This window comes from Sinocyclocheilus anshuiensis, unplaced genomic scaffold (genome assembly GCF_001515605.1).
Source record: "Sinocyclocheilus anshuiensis isolate Anshui unplaced genomic scaffold, SAMN03320099.WGS_v1.1 scaffold343, whole genome shotgun sequence".
NCBI lineage: Eukaryota > Metazoa > Chordata > Actinopteri > Cypriniformes > Cyprinidae > Sinocyclocheilus > Sinocyclocheilus anshuiensis.
In genome coordinates, this window is record NW_015549598.1 from 1,123,423 (window position 1) to 1,143,873 (window position 20,451).

The window sequence follows — 20,451 nt, forward strand, 5'->3', positions numbered from 1 at the left end:
TTTCCACATGACAAAGCATTCTTTCAGTAAATGTTTAAGAGGTAACTACAAAACTAAACATAATCATAGCTCAAGGATTAATGCAGAATAATTCCATTCTGAACATAAAATAAGACAGATTTGTCATTCATAATTCATAATGTAGTGTAACGGTGATCACCGATCTGATTAACTGATCCAACATAGTCTCAGCTTTAAACCTGTGTTTGAAATAATATTACTTTTAGACAGAAGTGTGTTTTCAGACTGTCCTGCTCTTGAATTGCATGTAAAACAATTGTAAAACACACATTGTTTTTCAATATTGTTATTTTATTCAAATATATATGAAAATCTGTATGAATGCATAAGGGAAAGTGTATATCTAGGATGAGGAAACTGTAAACTGGAAGTGGGCGGTTTTTGGTCAGAATACACTATGTGGACTATTTCATACCAAAAATCTGGCTCTGCGAGACTAGATCCAACACACTGGTCTTGTGTCATCAAGACAAATAATTCTCTGACCACAAGACAAAATATGACAATCAATAGATGTTTCGGTATTTGCATCACTTCTGTGTTCAAAAGACAAGATTATTTTGTAGATCCAAATTATAAGGAAATAGTTGTTTTAGGTCAAGGTATGTTGTGTTAATTTTAAAGCTGTGCCCACAGCCAAACTTTGGCACAGGCCTAAGATTAGGGCCATAAACAGGAGAGAATGCAAACGCTGAGCCTGTAAAAGTTCAATCCACAGGGAGATGAACTGACCACTTTTCTGTGGGGTTTATTGACTCTGGCGTACAACCAAATACATTATACCTCAATCCAAAGTATGCCGTATCCAAAGAAATTCTAGGAAATTATGAAGAGGAGTGTTATATGTATTGGCTGTTTTAGGCAGTTTAGATTATGGTTACTTTGTAATAGCTGAGCTTGACAGAAAATACAAACAGATAACTTGAGTTATTGGTAACAACCATCCAAAATAACCTATTAATCGCATAGCAATGGAATAGTTTGGCATTGAGGAGGCAAACAACTCAGAAAATTAGCAAACAACTCAGAAAATGTTCAAATCTAGTTTTATTTTTTATAAAATAACTGCGTAGTTTTGAACTCATTTACACACATTGGTGGATTTGTTAAGTAAACATTTTCTATACTTTTCAGATCTGCCTATCTATATAATTCTCTGTTTGTGTTTTAGAGGACCCAATAATTTAAATGGATAGATCAGCCAAAAATTTAATTCTGTCACTATTTACTCACCCTTATGTTGTTTAAAGGGGTCATATGATGCGATTTCAATTTTTCCTTTCTCTTTGGAGTGTTACAAGCTCTTGGTGCATAAAGAAGATCTGTAAAGTTGCAAAGACTAAAGTCTCAAATCCAAAGAGATATTCTTTATAAAAGTTAAGAGTCAACCACGCCTACTTAAAACGGCTCGTTCTAACACGCCCCCACATATCTACGTCACAATGTGGGAAGATTTGCATAACGCCGCCCAAATGTTCACGCAAAGAAAGAAGGCATAACTTTTATTCTCGCTGTAGTATTGTTGTTGCCGTGTGTTTCGTTGCGAAAACAAGCCGCCGGCTCTTTTGGAAGGACACGACTAGAAATCAGTGGTTAAGTTGTATTTACAAAACTATTCCAGAACACTTCAACCCAAATATTCAGATGTGTGCTGCACATTTTATGGAGAAATGCCTCGTTTATAATGAGTTTTCATGTTTTTGTCTCATCACTCCGGCCGGAACACGGCATCATCACAGTATGGTAAGGCGCGTAACATTTCCGTCACATGCTTGAGATATTCGGCCAATCACAACGCACTGGATAGCTGGCCAATCAGAGCACACCTCGCTTTTCAGACCGATGAGCTTCGACGCGTTTCAGAAAGGCGGGGCATAGAGGAGAAACAATAATGTACAGTATGTGGAAAATAATGTTTTTTTAAACCTTAAACCACATAAACACATTTCATTACACCAAATACACAAAATAATGTTCTTTTTAGCAACATTATATGACCCTTTTAAAACTTGTATGACTTTCATTCTGTGAAACACAAAAGACAAAATTTTAAAGAATATCATAGTCCTTCCAATATATTTTAAATGAACGATGACAAAATAAAATTAAAAAAAATGCAATGAAATTGTATAAAAATTGTGTAACATCCCACAGGGTTTGTCTTCTGTTAATCAGTGATTCTTGGCCAAAAAAAAAATAAAAAGCTGCAACATGGACTAGACTGTACGTGACATGTGTGATCATTACCGCAATGGTTCTTACTGAATTTATTTACACATTTTTACATATTTAAGAGACTTACTGAGACTTATTAAGACTTATTAAATCATAAGATCATCTCAAGCTTACAAAGATGTATGACGGATTCTTAAACTAGCAAATTCATAGCAGTCTGAGAGACATAAAACCTTAAAACTTTATGCATTTAAAACTACTTCAAACATTTAAACTGTTTCAAACTTCAAGCTGTTACAACTACTTCAAACTTTCAGTCTAGGCTTTCTCAAGCCAGCATTAAATCAAGTTTGTATTTTGATCTTTTCATCACACAAAGGTATTGTATGGGCTCATAAGACTTGAAATGTACACACATAAGTCGCATGGACTACTTTTATAATGCTTTTTTATACTCTTGTGTTCTTTTTAAGGAATGAACGCTTCAGTTCCCGTTCAATGTAATTTGCTGAAAAACAGTGACCAGTAAAATTCTTCTGAATTTCCCCTTTTGTGTTCCATACAAAAAAGTTTGGAATGACATGAGGCTGAGTAAATGTTGAGAGAATTTTCATTTTTGCCTAAGCTGTCCGTAAGTAAACAGCACAATGCATCTGATAACTTCAAAGCAGATCCTACGGGAGTACATCAACTCTCTGTGTCCACAAAAAAGCGGAAAGACAGAAAAACATTTGGCGTTCCTCTATGCCTGAACCTCACATGTGCTGTTTTTGGAATGCATGCATGAGAGCCGCTGCTATTTACAATCAGTGCACACAAAGACACCTTTCTGCAGCGTACGTACCTCACAGAAAGAGACACATTCCATCGAATTGAGCGTTTTTTTCTGTGTTTCTCAGATGCACAGTGCTTAGGTTTGCTCTTAGAAAGCCAGTACTGTATGTTGGCTACAAGGTCTGATTCATTTTAGAAAACCGAGCCGCGAGGAATTTCACAGCGTAGCTCCCTGAGGTCGGTGGTTAACTTTCTTCCTCGCCTGCTGAAATTGCTGGGGGCAGAGCACAAGGAGTTTAAGAAACTGTCAGAAATCTTTGTAGGCTCTTGGGTTGAGATGATCTTATCGTTTTGTAAATATCTCAATTATGTTAGTGGCAGAAATGTACAAATTCTGGAAGAAACAGGTAAATCAATAAAACACCTTCTCTCACTTAAAGGTCCACTTTGCAGCTTTTTTTTTTGGCCAAGAACCAGTGACTAACAGAAGACAATCCTTGTGAGAAGTTAGTTGACTTGTAGCAGAAAGTTCTCAATCAAAGTGATTAACAGGACAGACGCGCGACAGCAGTCAGAGTTAAATGTTGTGGTTCCAGGGCACAATGGTCATATGTGACCCTGGACCACAAAACCAGTCATAAGGGTCAATTTTTCGAAATTGAGATTTATACAGTAACTGAAAGCTGAATAATACCCCAGCGACTTAAGACTGGTTTTGTGCTCCAGGATCACATATAGGAAGTGGCCTTCGGCCAGAGAGAATGAAACACTGTTCTATGTATTTACTGTTGCTTTACTGCTCTGTCTCGTGTCTGTTGTTGCCTGTCCCATGTCTGCACCAGCACATTTTGCCTTCTTGTACTATAGGACAGCAAACAAGCAAGGAAAACGTTTCTTCAAACTTAAGCACTGTTTGTGTTACAGACATGAATGAGAGAAAGCGTAAAAATGTAGTTGCGATTATTATTATTATTTACTAGTCAGAAATAAAACCAATATTATTGGAGCATGTTTTACAAGAAAATACTATTTCCGTCTTTCTACTTCAAAATTTCATGCTTAATTCAATGTGTTACTTGTTGTTTCTTTATAATTAACAGTGCAGTTAAATAATTTTTTACACCTTTTTCAGTGTAAAATCAGTAATATTGCAATATTGGCATTTTTCATATTTTCATGTTTTTTTTAGTAATAAATAATATTAACCTACGCCACCATTAAAACATTTGGAGTCTGCAAGATTTTTTTTTATGTTTATTTGATGAACAATACAGTAAAAATGTGATATTCGGAAAATGTTTTTTTTTTTTTTCAGTTTAAAAGAACTGTGGTCTATTTTAATATATTAATATGTAATTTACTCCTGTGATGCAAAGCTGAATTTTCAGCATCATTACTCCAGTTTTCAGTGTCACATGATCCTTCAGAAATCATTCTAATGATGATTTCTGATGATTTTCTGCTCAAGAAACATTTCTTATTATTATCGATACTGAAAATAGTTTTCAGTATGCATATTTTTTTGGAAACTTTCTACATTTTTTCAGTCGTCTTTTGTGAATATAAACTTTAAACGAACAGCATTTATTTAAAATATTTCAAATCTTATGCGTCATTATGTATGTCTTTACTGTCAACTTAACATTGACCAATATGATGTGTCATATTATTTAAAATACATATACTTTTAAATAAAAATAATGAAAGTGAAAGGTGGAAGGTGAAAAGGTGTTTTCTCAGGGTGAACTACGAAGAGGAGCTAGCAAACCCTCTGCTGGTTTTATAACTGTTTAGTTGAGGGAATATTTGTGTTTATGTGCAGAATTTTAACAGCATAATTCTGGCATCTTACAGTGTGAAATAGGGTCACTCTTGTTCAGTACAGTTCCACTGGCAATGATGTGGCTGTCTGACACTGTTACATGGAAGTGGAGCTACACCGAACTTCTGCTGATTTTTCCAGATGTTCATGTTAATTGCTTTCGGTAGTCCGCAGTTTTCCAGCAGACACGCCCAGTAATACAGACTACACAAAAACTAACACACGCCCCAAAATCAACATTTGGCCACTGGAAGCCATGAACAGGCTATTTGTCCTGATTTCCACGCTGAGCTAAAGTTGGCTGAACGCGTGTTAGGAAACATTCCATGGGGGAGGGGTTCAAGAGCCACGCGACACATGGCCAACATCCACTGCTACGAGTATTTCTGAAGCTATGTACAGGGAAATTGTCTTAAAATCAGAATGAATCACAGTGTTGTCACAGTGGATTTGTTTTGCTGTGTTTTTCCAAAATGTAATTAGAGATGCTTGCTTAGCTATCAGTGCTATTTTTAGTGTCATTGAGATACCATTCTAGTTTTTTTTATTTTTTATTTTGTGTTGTTTTAATTTAGTTTGTTTTTATTTTGTTTTAGTTTATATTAATTTTATTTTTAATTTTTGTTATTTTAGTAAATCAAGTTAAACTTAATGAAAATGAGAAATGTTGCCTTGGCAACTAGCTGAAATAAATGAAGGTTATTATTTTTATATATTTTTGTTTTATTTCATAATAATAGTTAATAATAATAGTTTTAGTAAATTTGTTTTTTGTAATTTTTATTTATTTATTTATTTTTTTAAATATGTATATAGCTTCTATTTTAATTTCTGTTTTAGTTTTGGTTATTTTAGTGCATCAAGTTAAATTAAATGAAAAAGAGAAATGTGTCCTTGGTAACTAGCTGAAATAAAATAAGTTACATATCTTTTATTTGATTTCATTGCAGTTTTAGTAAATGTATATGTTTTTGTCATATTTGATACTTTTTTATTTTGTTAAATATGTTTATATAGTGTTTTTGACACTTCCTTAGTTTTAGTTTTTTATGCATGTATGCAGTTTCTATTCATTTTCATTTCAGTTTTAGTTTTAGTTATTATATTATATATACATATATTATTGGTATATAAAGTTAAATTAAATAAAAAAAAGAAATGTTTCAAGCTTAAATAAAATTTTAATTTTTTTTATTTAAATTATATTTTAGTTTTAGTAAATTAGTATGTGTTGTAATTTTAATTTTATTTATTATTAAATAAATAATAATAATTTATTATTATTTAAAAATATATATGCATATTTTCTCTTACTTAGTAGGCCTATTTGAAACTTGTGCTTTACGTTTCATGTTAGAAAGAGCCGGATCTGAGATCACGGATTTCTTCATTTTTATCGCGCTCTGTCTGCTCTTTATCAGTTCTTTATCTTTAAACAATACAGCGAGTCTCAGCGAATCTATTGTCAGGCGGCTGATTTGAAGTGGGCTCTTTCTTGACTCGCGATGGCTGGAGAGACCAAAGGGGCTCGTTGTTTTCACAGAAGCCTCTGTCACTACTTCCTGTTGACACAAGATGAATGTCCATCACATCCTGTCTCCAGCGTTGGTGCCTGGTGTCCGCTGTCTGATTGACAGATGAATGAATGAAGCCAAAGCTATCTTCTCTAACAGAGACATGACTGTTTCCCGTCTGCGGACGTGACGAGATTCAACTCGGTATGACAGTTTATCTTAATTTGTTCAAACACTACATTCGGACACGTTTTTGGTATTTTTTTTTATATAACATACTACACATGTTTGTTTTCTAGTATAAAAAAGAGCTGTAAAGTATCGGTGCTAATACTGTAATGAATCTGAACCGTCCTGAAACTACCAGTAGAGGGCAGTCGTGTTCTTTGTTGCCATTGACATCTATTACCACGAGAGGGCGACATTAATGCACTTTTGTAGTCTGCTGTCATTAATCTAGTAGCACAAGGGGCTCAAATAACTGTTTACTAATTAAACAAAATGATAAATAAAAAAATAAATAATTCAAAAGAGAACTGTAGTTAGAGTAAATAGTAAAACGCCTTATTTTAGTATCACTGATTTACTAATATAGTTTTTTTAATTTTTTTATTTTGCTTTAGATTTTATTTTTATATTATTTGTTGTGTGGTTTTGTCACTTTCATTTTATTTTTTATTTATTTGTTTAGTTTATTTGAAATATATCTTTATACTTTGTATAGAGTTTTAGTTTTTAGTTTATTTGGGTTTAGTTAGTTTAGTACTTCAAGTTGAAAATGAGAAATGTTGCTGAAATAAAACAAGTTTTTTTAATGAAATAAAATTGTTTAATATATATATATATATCAGTTAATGTTTTTATATATATTTTTTTATTTGGTGTGTATTTGCCATTTTGATTGTTTGTGTGTGTGTGTGTGTGTGTTTATTTTATATACATGTAGTTTTTAAGTGTTAGATTTTAATTTTATTTACTTAGTTTAGTACTTCATATGTTGCCTAGCTGAAATAAAATATATTTTACCAACTAGCTGAGATAAAAATCTACGCTTTTTTCTATTTATCTATTTATTTCAGTTTTTTTTTATGGTTTAGTTTGTTAAAGATATTAATCCTGGTACAACATTCACTTAAATAGATATATCAGAACAATTTATAGATGTTATACATTGTGTTCTAATTATTTTTTGAATTGATAAGTCTAATAATTCAGGATAATTAAATAACTAAATGATAGACAAAACTTCAACCCTTTTTTTTACCTTCAACCTCTGCTGCTTATACAATTGATTGTATAATTAGATTGAACGTGAAGTATTATTTACTTTCAACTTACATTACATATAACTTCGTGATTTGCTGCATACATAAGCAAACTTAATTTGCTATATTATTTTCATGCTTCATGGTTCTTTTTCTCGTTTGCAAAGTTATTTCAAGAGCTGCTTATGTGCTTCAGACAGTGATGGAGATGTTAGCGAGGCCTCGTCTCTGAGGAACTGGCCTCTTTCGACATGATTTACAGGCTCAAATTTACACTCGCTCCTCCAGCACTCAGTGATTTCACATACACTGGGGTCATTTTTATCAAATAGATCATAACAGCAGCTCAGATCATTTAGTCTGTCGATGAGAAATGTTCATATTAAGATCTGATTGATTTCAGACTGGCATCTTGGCAAATCTGAGCACAGTGTGAGACGTTGCCAAGATCTTCCTAATTACTAAAGTCTCCATTTGATCTCTGGAGAAATAATTGAGATTCTGAAGAGATTTCTTTTGTGATTTTATTTTAAAGTGGTCTACCAGGTTGAAATCAGATCTACCAGTTTCTAGTCCACCTGACTGAACACAGAAACATCTTCGACTGTCAGCATGTTAAAAAGCTAAAAAGAAAGAAAAAGTGCCTCACATTAATACCTGTAGACGACAGCTCTTCATTCACCTGCTAGCATAATTAGACCTGACAGACGTGATAAACAGAGACTTTGACTTCATCTACACGAGCGACGCAACAGTGCAAAATTACAACGTGATCATTTCTGTTCTCAGCTGTGGTCAGAGGTTGACATAAATTCATAAGGTTTCTGAAGCAATTAAACGCACAGTGATCTCCCAGGCTCTTCCTCTGAACCCAAGCACATGAAAAATGCATGAGCCAATCTTCTTCTGCATCTCCTGATAATGCCAACAGTAAGAAAGCGCACCACGGCTCTCTAAAGATACACGCTGTTGGACAAACTCTGTGATTTTAAATTCACTGAGATCATTTTCGACTTTTTTTTTTTGTAATTTTATAGTTTACATAAGGCAGTAGTTTTTGCATAAATGGCTGATGTAGAATAAAGCGGTTTATTTAGACCTGGGGTGTCAAACTCAATTCCTGGAGGGCCGGAGCCCTGCAGAGTTTAGATTCAACCCTAATTAAACACACCTGATCCAACTAATCAAGTCCTTCAGGCTTATTTGAAAACTACATGGTATGTGTGTTGGAGCAGGGTTGGAACAAAACTCTGCAGGGCTCCGGCCCTCCAGGAATTGAGTTTGACACCCCTGATTTAGACAGTCTAAATTAAATTATGAGCAGTGTTGTTCAGTCATTAAAATAAAGTAAAATTAAAAACTAAATTAAAATAAAGAGAAAATTAGAAATGTTGCCTTGGCAACTAATTTAAATAAATATGTTTAAGTATAACTGCAATAAAAATATATTAAAGCTAAATAGAAAAATTTAATGAAAACTAAACAAAAAAATGAATAGATCACATATTGTGATATTTTCTTGCATAAATTGCTGATGTGGAATAAAATCTTTAATTTAGACAATCTATATGAGCAGTGTTGTTATTGTTAACTAAAACTAATCAAATTAAAGCAGCTGCTCATTTATGGTCATTAGCTGGTCCACGCTGGTTTGGATAGTCAGTCAGGTGGACCTGATTTCAACATTTTAGACCACTTTAGACCGGCAACAAACCAGCTGCCAGATTCCAAAAAAGCAGTTTGGTCATCTCAAACTGGTATGGATCAGAATTAATACACAGCAACATACAAATATACACGAAACTCCAGTCCTCACCCGATAGCTTTTCAATGCATATGTTTTGAAATTCCAGGGATTGTGCGCTCAAGGTCAGGCTGTGTGCTTGTTGTGGTTATTGAAGTTTGAAAACATCAGCAAAAACGGAATAGACCGTGTCCTTATACATATTCAGACTCCGTGAATAAAGAACTGTAACTGTGCAAGAACGGTCTCAAAGTTTGAGTTTTATTGTTGAAATGACCATTAAGAGTTCAGTTATACTATAGTACATTATAATCAGATCTGGTCAATAACTGTCCAGTGAATACAGCAATGAAGAAATAGATATGATTATACCAAACTGCTCTTGCTTTACTGTTTTGTATTTACAGGTTTTCAAAAAACACTACAAAAGAAGGAAAGAAAGAAAATGTTTGTTGGCTTGTTCTTGCTTATTCGAGTTGAAGTCAACATGAAACCATTCTGTATTTTGAGATTTTTGAGTGAAACGGTACAAAAATGAATTTATCCAGCAGGAACTAATTTCATTTTGATTTCATGTTAACTTTAAGTTGTTTCTGTTGACTTTGGATATAATTGAAATATGTAATGCTACGTTGTTGTAAGTAATTGAATCTATTGAACTGCATAATTTTTGTAGGCAAGCTGTAAAAATATTTTGAATATTAACCCTTTTTTTGGGGGTGGTTTGTGAAAGTGCAAAAAATGTGCATCAACAAAAGACTTTACAATGCAATTTTGTATTAAGAATTTTTTTTTTTCACATTTATAGTCATATTTATTTTACTTGAAAAGTAAATATATTCATATTTGAATATATCCATTTGGAATACACAGTTTTAGCACAAACTAACAAACTTAATGTGATGCATATTTTTTAGTCATACATAAATGAAACGGGTCAGATTTTTCCACTCAAAGAAATCATAGCATGGTTTATTATTAGCTATTTAAATCTATTTGATTTCATTAAATAGTCATATTTTCAAAATGCATTTATTCAAATTGCCGAATTGGCATTAATTTTTCATTGTGAATTCAATTGAATTTATTCAGTTAAAAAGCATGCACATGATTAAAATGTGAAAACAAGCAATATTCAAGTTAAAATTTATGAGATTGAAACTAATTTGTTTTATTGGTGATAAATATATAAACCTGGTTATTGTGTATTTAAGTATGCATCATTTAATTTGTTTTTTTAGTTTGTTTTGAGTTAAAACTCTGTATTACAAATGGGTGGAAATTTTATTTTAGTCCCAAAATATTTTTAAGAGTAGTATAATGGCGCTCTCTGTTGGCCAAAGCGGCGAATTCATGTGACCAAAACTTGAAACTGTAGTGAAATTGGTTTAGGGAAATCTTTAGCCCTCATGCAAAATTCCCAAATGTGTGGTTTTCTGTTTAAATGACTGGATTTCACCCACAAAAAGTTGCAAGCAATGGTAAATCTGACTACACTTAAGGCCTGTTCACACCAAGGACGAAAACTAAGATAACAATAAAGATATAGTTATAAAATCCTTCTAAATTCATAACAATTGCAGAGTCCACACCACTATATAACAATAACAGAGCATTTAAAGCGGCTGATGACAAACTGCAGTGCACGCTTATAATAAATAAACAGAACGATATCATGCGTTGTGTGGACGCTAATATAGTTATCGTTCTTGGTGTGAATGAGCCTTTAAGTCTTAAGTCTGTATCATTCCATGTGAAGTAAATCTTGCTAAGCGGCACAGTTTACCCCACTCTCCTATACTTTTCATTCATTGATTTTGCTTTGATTGAAATTGAATAAATGACAAATGACACCATTTAATAGTTAATATACAGAAATTCATAAGAATAGCAACAACAGTTCTCACCTCCTCCTTATATTCATAAATCATATACTTGAACTATTCTAGCATGTGACCTTTGACCTGAGTGAATTTAATCGACCTATTTCGGATAATACTCTGAAATAAAGTAGTCAGTTGTACAGTGACAGTAACATTTGAAAAGCATGGTAAGTTGTGGCAATTTCCAGAGCGGAAAAAAAAAAATCTATTCAAAGTCATCACAATCATTGACTATCAAAAGATCTTTCATTTTCGAATCAGGCCAAAGCATCCTTGAAAGATCACCATTAGACATGTTATTTTTACACAGTCTGTCATAAAGAGCGCCCGCAGTTTCACTGATCCTCCGGACACCCCAGAAGCTCCGCCCTCATAGTGATGCGTCCATACCACGACCACGGAAGAATCCGGATGAATCGGGCATAGATCGGCGGATCTAACACATTCTTTCTGTGTGTTTCGTTGTCAAAGTTTCCTTGGAAGATCTGTCAATGACACCGAAGGACAATGCGTTATTCAAAAATGCTGAATCAGGCGTTCTGATGTCATTTAAAAGTGCACAATAATGCTGCGGTAAAATAGGCGATATAAAGCAGAGCTCTTTTAATAGCGCAGATCTAACAGATCTATTAGTTCACAGATTAGTCCTCTGAGAGAATCTATTCCAGTAGACTGTTTCTTATCAGCGCTGTCAGAATAGATTACCCAGCCAACACCACTAACAACCCCCAACCACCACACCATGACCTTACAGTGTGTGTGTGTGTGTGTGTGTGTGAGAGGACAAAAACTGTCTCTGTGTGTTGAGGGAGCAGGGAAAGGGTTATGAGGAGAAAAGATCACACGTCACATCAAGCGAAAGGGGTAGTAGTTCACTAAAAAATGAAAATTCAGCAAAATCCACCAAAAATTCGCCCACATGAGTAAATCTGTTTGACTTAATGTGCTAGTGATTCAATGATTCATTTGTGTCATCATTCGAAAGTCTCCCTGTGGCATTTTTTTTTTATATTAAAATGCTTTAGTAATAACAACAATATTTGCCTATGCTACCATTTCAAATTTGGAGTCGGCATGATTTTTTAATGTTCACCAAGGCTGCATTTATTTGATTGAAAACATAACTATGCATAATTAAATATAAAGTAAAAACAGTAATAATGTGAAATATTATTAAAATTTTAAATAACTTGTATATTTTAATTTATGTTAAAATGTAATTTATTTCTGTGATGCAAAGCTGCATTTTCAGCATCATTATTCCAGTCTTCAGTGTCACATGATCCTTCAGAAATCATTCTAATATGCTGATTTCCTGCTCAAGAAACATGTATTATTATCAATGTTGAAAGCAGTTGGGCTGCTTAATATTTTTGTGGAAACCATGATACATTTTTTTAGAATTGTTTATTTGAAATAGAAATCTTTTGTAACATTATTACAAAATGAATATTTTCTGTTACTTTTGCTTTAATTCAACTTAATTCATCCCTGCTGAATAAACGTATACATTTCTTTAAAAAAATCTAACTGACCCCCAACTTTTGAGTGGCAATGTACTTATATATATTTATTATGTATTGCATATTGATGCATAGAAATGAAAATATACCACATAGCAACACTGGCAGCCATGTACAACACCCTAGCTTCAGTATAGTTGTGTCTGTCTAATAAATGTTGAATGTTAAATAGAAATAACTGCCTCTCTTTTCTCCACAGAAGGGCTCCTGCTGGAGTTTTGTGTCTGAGAAAAGCATTCATCTTGTCAGCTGCTGCTGCTCCGGATGGAAAGCGTGGAGGTGATTCTTCGGCTGGAGGTGGAAGATTGTCAGAAAAATGCTGAGAGGTTGAAATTTTTCTCATGGTTAATGCTGATGTCATGTCCTTCATGCAGTGTGTGCGAGAAGCTCCATCTATTCCGTACAATCAGTTGAGTGTTTTTTTTAATAAAAGACATTAAGTAAAAAAAAATACTTTCCTAAAAAATGATGGCGTCTCCCTCAAATGTTCATGTACACAGAGAGTGTCCTACCTTATCCTTCTGTTGTTTCTCATCCTGATACATGAGCCATTTCTCTCCATCATTACTGAACGCCACTTTATAGGAACCGACAAACTGCACATGCCCGAAATCTTTGGCTCCTTGGGTGATAATTCCTGTGATTTTGGTGGTAATGTGCAAATCCACCTGGTGATAATGAGAGAGAGAGTGTTTCTACAGACTTTTCTGTGAAGAAAACAAAAAAAAAAATGCTTTGCAATGTCTACATATATCATTTTAGAAGCTCATTTTACGCCATTAAGAGCCCTCCACAAAACCACATACTTGTAAAATATTACTGTAATTCAATGAAATATTTGTTGCAGAAAATTTGATTTTGTCAGGATGTACATGTCATTTTGAATGGCAGTTTATGGAAAAAATGATGGAAGCCCATCTCCACCCCAGAATAAAAAAATAAAAAAGGTAATTGCGACTTTTTTCTCGCAATTCTGTGTTTACATCACAATTCTGAATTGCAAGATATAAACGTAGAATTCTGACTTTCTCGCAATTCCGAATTTATATCTTTCAATTCTGAGTTTATATTATAATTCAGACTTTTTTTTTTTTTAGTTTACATCTTGCAATTTTGATTTTAAATCTCACAATTCTTGATTTAAAAAATAAAAAAATAATTTGATTAAAAAAAAAAAAAAAAAAGAAAAAGAACTTTTTTCTCAGAATTGCAGGATAAAAAGTTGGTTACCTTTTTCTTTTTCTTTTTTTTTATCCCATTGTGGAAATGGGCTTCCATAGCAAATGTAGTTATGAGCTCAAAGATAGATTTCAGCATCAATAAAATAAAATGATAAAAAGGAAAACTGCAGGAGTAGCTGTGCAAAAATAGAAATGGGCATCCAACATCAGGTGCTTGCAGTGTAGACAGCTCTGCTCATGTCTAAAATTGTCATGGTAAAGTAGGTTATACCTCTGCTAATGACTAGAAAGGTGTCTGAAGGTAAAACAAATCTCACACCTGCTTTGGTGGGACTGTCTCTCAACCTGTTATCTGTTTAATACAGCTTGAATTCACTGCCCTTCACAGAGTGATGGACGTCAGACTAAATCACAGCCCTCGTCTGCACTGCAGAGTTTCCCCTCAGAGGACTAGAGTTAATCAGTTCCACTGACACCGCAGGAACGTCTTCAGGCCGCTGAATTTGGTAAGTCTGTTACTTTAGTGGTATTACAGGATTTCAAGGCTGCTGTAATTAACTGCTCTGGAGCTTCTTGTTTTTGCTAAAAAAGCCAGTCTCGATGAATGAACTTGGCTTTTATTCAAATAAGCTGTGCCATTTTATGAAAATAAGATGACATGACGCCTAAAGGCCTGAAACTACAGTATGCTTCTCTAAATTCGGTATATGCATTTCATATTCGGTATATGCAAAATTCAGAATTTGTCAATTTATTCAATTCATGATTTGAATGGCCACACCCACAGGGTGTGTTTATGTAAATACTTATGCATTTAAATCATTAAAAATTACAGTAATTTAGACTATGCTTAATTATTTTGGTGTAATTAGTCAAATTACGTTATCATGCGACTAATAATAATAATTATAATGATAATGATTTAATGAAGTCTATTTTAAGAAAATTTTGCATAATATTTTTTTATCAACTACTGTACAGTACTGTACTGTACTACAAAGTACTGAGTACTGTGAACTTCAATACTGTAAAAATAATGAACATGACCAAAGCAGAAATTTAATTACACAGCACTATATTGTTTTAAGAACTCTATAAAATGATGATGACATCAAAATTCTCATTATTTAATACATACTTGAGTAAATTAAAATGTACTAAATATAATGAAAAAATTTAAACATACTTATACGTGCAATAAGCACATGTGTACTTATTGTACATTATATTTAATAAACTCATGATCATAGAAAAACTATTTTTATCATTTTATTATTTTTATCATTTTATTTTAAAATATTAATAATTGTTAATTGTTTTTACAGTACTGAAATTAGGTCACAGAAATATGTCTGCTCAGTTGGGAAAAACATTAGTCTGAATAAATATTAAACTTGGCATTTTAAAAATTATATCATTTTATGGTTCTAGAAATTTTTTATTTGATAACATTTATGCACTAAAAAAAATTTGGCATAGAAATCATTTTTACTCAGGAATTGTTCGTAAATGTCACAATTAATTACAAAACAATGGCAAATAACGCACTGAATTAGATGTGAAGTAGAAAGACTAAATAAATATTTTCTTGTAAAACTTACTCCAGTAATCTTTGTTTTATATAAAACTTTGAAAAATCACTTTTTACAGCATAGATAATTCATATTAAACAATAAAATGTAGCTATATTATTAAAACCCACAGCTGTTTTATGAATATTTTTATTTGGTTTCCTATATCCTGAATGGGACACAACTGTGCAGTCAGTACGGCTTCTCTCTCTGTATTATTCTTTCATGAGGACTCAGGTTCTGCTTTCTGACCTGGACTGACGTGAGCGGCATTCACAGCAGCTCTGCAATCTCAGAGGAGCGCTTGAGCGGCCGGGCTCGGCTCTGCAAGCGTGCAGGTGTAATATAATATATACATTAGCCTGCTCTCTCGGATCCAATTTCCCGATCTCAGTTCAATGGCAACTCAGCCATTTAAAGACATTACGGCTCTTGGGTCTGAGAACAAGCTCAGATTTACAGTCCGTTATAACGGCAAACAATGAGCAGCCTACCAGTTTAGTTAGATTAGTGATGTTGGTTGTACAGTAGCTGACCACAGACTGACCTGTGGGTGTACTTGTAGGATTATGGGAGAAATTAAAGATTATCCTGCAGTGTATTGAATGCATGAGGATGAATGTATTTATGTGGCATAGAAAATCAGGGCTGAAATCGTATACTGAGCAAGGATGATGCCATATGACACATCCTGCTACTCACCCTGTGTCAAATTTAGCCCACTCGGTGCCCTAAATGATCCCATTGGCTGAAATAACTTTTGTGATATGGTATAACCTATTTGGTGCCCAATTAGAAATCCCAAAATCACCACATACATATTCTCTGGTTGTCTTTCTGTCATTCCAAAGTACACCATCACTATTCAACATTTTTAACTCTCTCAGAGGCTGAAACTGAACAGGAACGTTTCTACGACTGTACTAAGTCATGAATATTTAATGAGGCAAGCAATGTTTAGTTCATGATTGGTTGTCTGTTGCTAAATAACTTGGCACAATATTCGAGCACATCTGGCACTGCATTTCCAGAGCCGCGCTTCATAAACCAGGATTAATAGTGTTCTCAACTCGGTTAAAAATGATGATAACCCAGAATTAAACATAGTGAGAAAAGCCTTATATTGTAGCTTGCTGATCTATTTAGTCTTATGAAGCACAATCAATCTGAGCTGGCTTGCTGGACTCCCAGCCTGGTAAAAATACAGTAAAATTAGTCATGTTGTGGAAGTTAAAATAACTGTTTTCTATTTTAATATATTTAAAATTTTAATTTATTTCTGTGATGCAAAGCTGAATTTTCTGCATCATTACTCCAGTCTTCAGTGTCACACGATCCTTCAGAAATCATTCTAATATGCTGATTTGCTAGAAACGTTTATTATTATTATTATCTATGGTGACATTTATGCTGCTTACAATTTTTGTGGAAACTGTGATGCATTTTTTGATGAATAGAAAGTGCAAAAGAACAGCATTTATTTGAAATAGAAATCTTTTGTAACATTCTAAATGTCTGATACTGTCACTTTTGATCAATTTAAAGTGTCCATCCTGAATAAAATGTTAATCTGAACTATACTTTTTTATATCTGTCTCACCTGCAGCCACTGGGATTGGTCATTATGGGCTGATGTCCATGCGTTGACCTTGCCCTGTTTGTCCAGTCTGGCCTTGGAGGGTTCCCAGGAGAACATGTCCATGTTCAGGGTCTGAAACACACTGGAGGAGGTGATCTGATAGTCCTGGATGTGTCCGGTCTTCATCCCCATGGGCTCTGAGCATCCTAAAAAAAAACAATTGCAAGAGTGAACATAATTCTAACTCAAGACTGTGTCAGAGACGAATACTGCGCACTTCAAAACACAGACCTGTGAGCTCACAGCCCAGGAGCTCCATTCGCAGTGTGCAGTGTTTCCTGCAGACTTGTGGGTAAATGCGGATGTACTGCGCTTCGATTGGTGGACTGAAGGAGTTAGCTGAGGGGGAATTATTATCAGTATTTCCGGTGAATATCTGCAGTAAAATAACATAAACAAAAACTGTAATTACAAACATTTTAAAAATCGCAAAAATGCTTAACAAATAAAAAAAAGTGCAACTATTTATGAATATGATAAACCTCTAAAAACATTTGGTTATTATACATCTGCTCTGAAGTATTTGATTCTGATTGGTCAGTCATGGCTTTCTCAGGTCGAATATTCACACATTATGAAGCTGAACCTTTTTTTTTTTAAGAAATTAATACTTTTATTCAGCAATGATGCATTAAATTGATCAAACGTAACAGTAAAGACATTTATAATATTACAAAATATTTTCATTTCAAATAAATGCTTTCTTTCTAATGTTCTATTCATGAAACAATAATGTCAAATAATAATAATAAAATCAGCTTTGACAAAAATATTAAGCAGCACAACTGTTTCGAACATTGATAATAAAAATAACAATAACAATAATAATAATAATGATAATTGCTTCTTGAGCAGCAAATCAGCATATCAGAATGATTTCTGAAGGATCATGGGACACTGAAGACTGGAGTAATAATGCTGAAAATTCAGCTTTGCATCACAGGAATAAATTACATTTTAAAATATATTAAAACAAAAAACAGTTATTTTAAATTGTAATAATATTTCAAAATATTTACTGTTTTTCCTATATTTTTGATCAAATAAATGCAGCTTTGATGAGTAGAAGAGACATTCATTAAAAACATTAAAAAATCTAACTGACCCCAAACTTTTGAATGATACTGTATTTAATTATTGAACATTATAATTTGAATGATATAATTTAAACGCAAATCATTATGTGCATTTTTTTTTACGTATAATTTATTTATAAAGATCATATAACATGAACTCAAAAATAGCTGTCATAGACTTCAAAAAAATGATAATAAATGAAAATGAAATCAAATTTAAGTGATAAAATCATTCTCATCCACATTACAGGGAGATTTCTCACTGATATATGAAACAAGAAGAGTCTGAGTGATAAAAATAAAAACTGGAAAGAGGGGCAAGTTGGCAGGAGTACGTCTTAAGTGGACACTTTCTTAATTTAAAAGAATCCCCCTCGGGCTCTCTCATCTCATCTGGAACGAACAGCGTGCCCCGTCTTACCATGTCCTCATCCGTGTCCTTGACTTTAAACATGCTCCAGGCCTTCCCGTCGTCACTGTATGCCACTTTATATGATTTCACGTACTCTGGGCTTCCAATTCGCTTGGCACCCTGTGTTATCAGTCCGGTCACCCTCATCCTCCGCTGCAGATTTATCTGTGAGGGGACAGCACAAATCGATGGCCTCAGCTCACAAGATGAACGAGTGAAGCCTCGTGGGCTGTGGAGTCATAATTTGTCCCTATCAGAAATTGCTGTGTATCTGATGACGGCCGTGTATCTGGAGAGAGGTTGTGTGGAAGGTATAGCCATAAATGTTTGCATTGTGAAAAGCACTATACAAATAAATTCTATTAAATTGTCAATGTTACATATATATATATATATATATATAACAAATAAAAAAAAGTGCAACTATTTATGAATATGATAAACCTCTAAAAACATTTGGTTATTATACATCTGCTCTGAAGTATTTGATTCTGATTGGTCAGTCATGGCTTTCTCAGGTCGAATATTCACACATTATGAAGCTGAACCTTTTTTTTTTTAAGAAATTAATACTTTTATTCAGCAATGATGCATTAAATTGATCAAACGTAACAGTAAAGACATTTATAATATTACAAAATATTTTCATTTCAAATAAATGCTTTCTTTCTAATGTTCTATTCATGAAACAATAATGTCAAATAATAATAATAAAATCAGCTTTGACAAAAATATTAAGCAGCACAACTGTTTCGAACATTGATAATAAAAATAACAATAACAATAATAATAATAATGATAATTGCTTCTTGAGCAGCAAATCAGCATATCAGAATGATTTCTGAAGGATCATGGGACACTGAAGACTGGAGTAATAATGCTGAAAATTCAGCTTTGCATCACAGGAATAAATTACATTTTAAAATATATTAAAACAAAAAACAGTTATTTTAAATTGTAATAATATTTCAAAATATTTACTGTTTTTCCTATATTTTTGATCAAATAAATGCAGCTTTGATGAGTAGAAGAGACATTCATTAAAAACATTAAAAAATCTAACTGACCCCAAACTTTTGAATGATACTGTATTTAATTATTGAACATTATAATTTGAATGATATAATTTAAACGCAAATCATTATGTGCATTTTTTTTTACGTATAATTTATTTATAAAGATCATATAACATGAACTCAAAAATAGCTGTCATAGACTTCAAAAAAATGATAATAAATGAAAATGAAATCAAATTTAAGTGATAAAATCATTCTCATCCACATTACAGGGAGATTTCTCACTGATATATGAAACAAGAAGAGTCTGAGTGATAAAAATAAAAACTGGAAAGAGGGGCAAGTTGGCAGGAGTACGTCTTAAGTGGACACTTTCTTAATTTAAAAGAATCCCCCTCGGGCTCTCTCATCTCATCTGGAACGAACAGCGTGCCCCGTCTTACCATGTCCTCATCCGTGTCCTTGACTTTAAACATGCTCCAGGCCTTCCCGTCGTCACTGTATGCCACTTTATATGATTTCACGTACTCTGGGCTTCCAATTCGCTTGGCACCCTGTGTTATCAGTCCGGTCACCCTCATCCTCCGCTGCAGATTTATCTGTGAGGGGACAGCACAAATCGATGGCCTCAGCTCACAAGATGAACGAGTGAAGCCTCGTGGGCTGTGGAGTCATAATTTGTCCCTATCAGAAATTGCTGTGTATCTGATGACGGCCGTGTATCTGGAGAGAGGTTGTGTGGAAGGTATAGCCATAAATGTTTGCATTGTGAAAAGCACTATACAAATAAATTCTATTAAATTGTCAATGTTACATATATATATATATATATATA

The 20,451-nt window shown here is 33.5% G+C and overlaps 1 protein-coding gene across 3 annotated transcripts in view; it reads right to left on the reverse strand.

Annotated features, from left to right (window-relative positions):
• Positions 1–10,609: 10,609 nt before the first annotated feature.
• LOC107658618 (EGF-like repeat and discoidin I-like domain-containing protein 3) overlaps positions 10,610–20,451 on the reverse strand; it is a 30,198-nt gene continuing 20,356 nt past the window's right edge. For all 3 annotated transcript variants that reach the window (XM_016447234.1, XM_016447233.1, XM_016447232.1), the window contains 5 exons: positions 20,060–20,215; positions 17,344–17,488; positions 17,074–17,258; positions 13,234–13,389; positions 10,610–11,683 (listed from right to left, as the gene is read on the reverse strand). In XM_016447234.1, the coding sequence (XP_016302720.1) occupies positions 11,534–11,683; positions 13,234–13,389; positions 17,074–17,258; positions 17,344–17,488; positions 20,060–20,215 (792 nt within the window). In that variant the 3' untranslated portion in view covers positions 10,610–11,533. The remainder of the gene's footprint in view (positions 11,684–13,233; positions 13,390–17,073; positions 17,259–17,343; positions 17,489–20,059; positions 20,216–20,451) is intronic.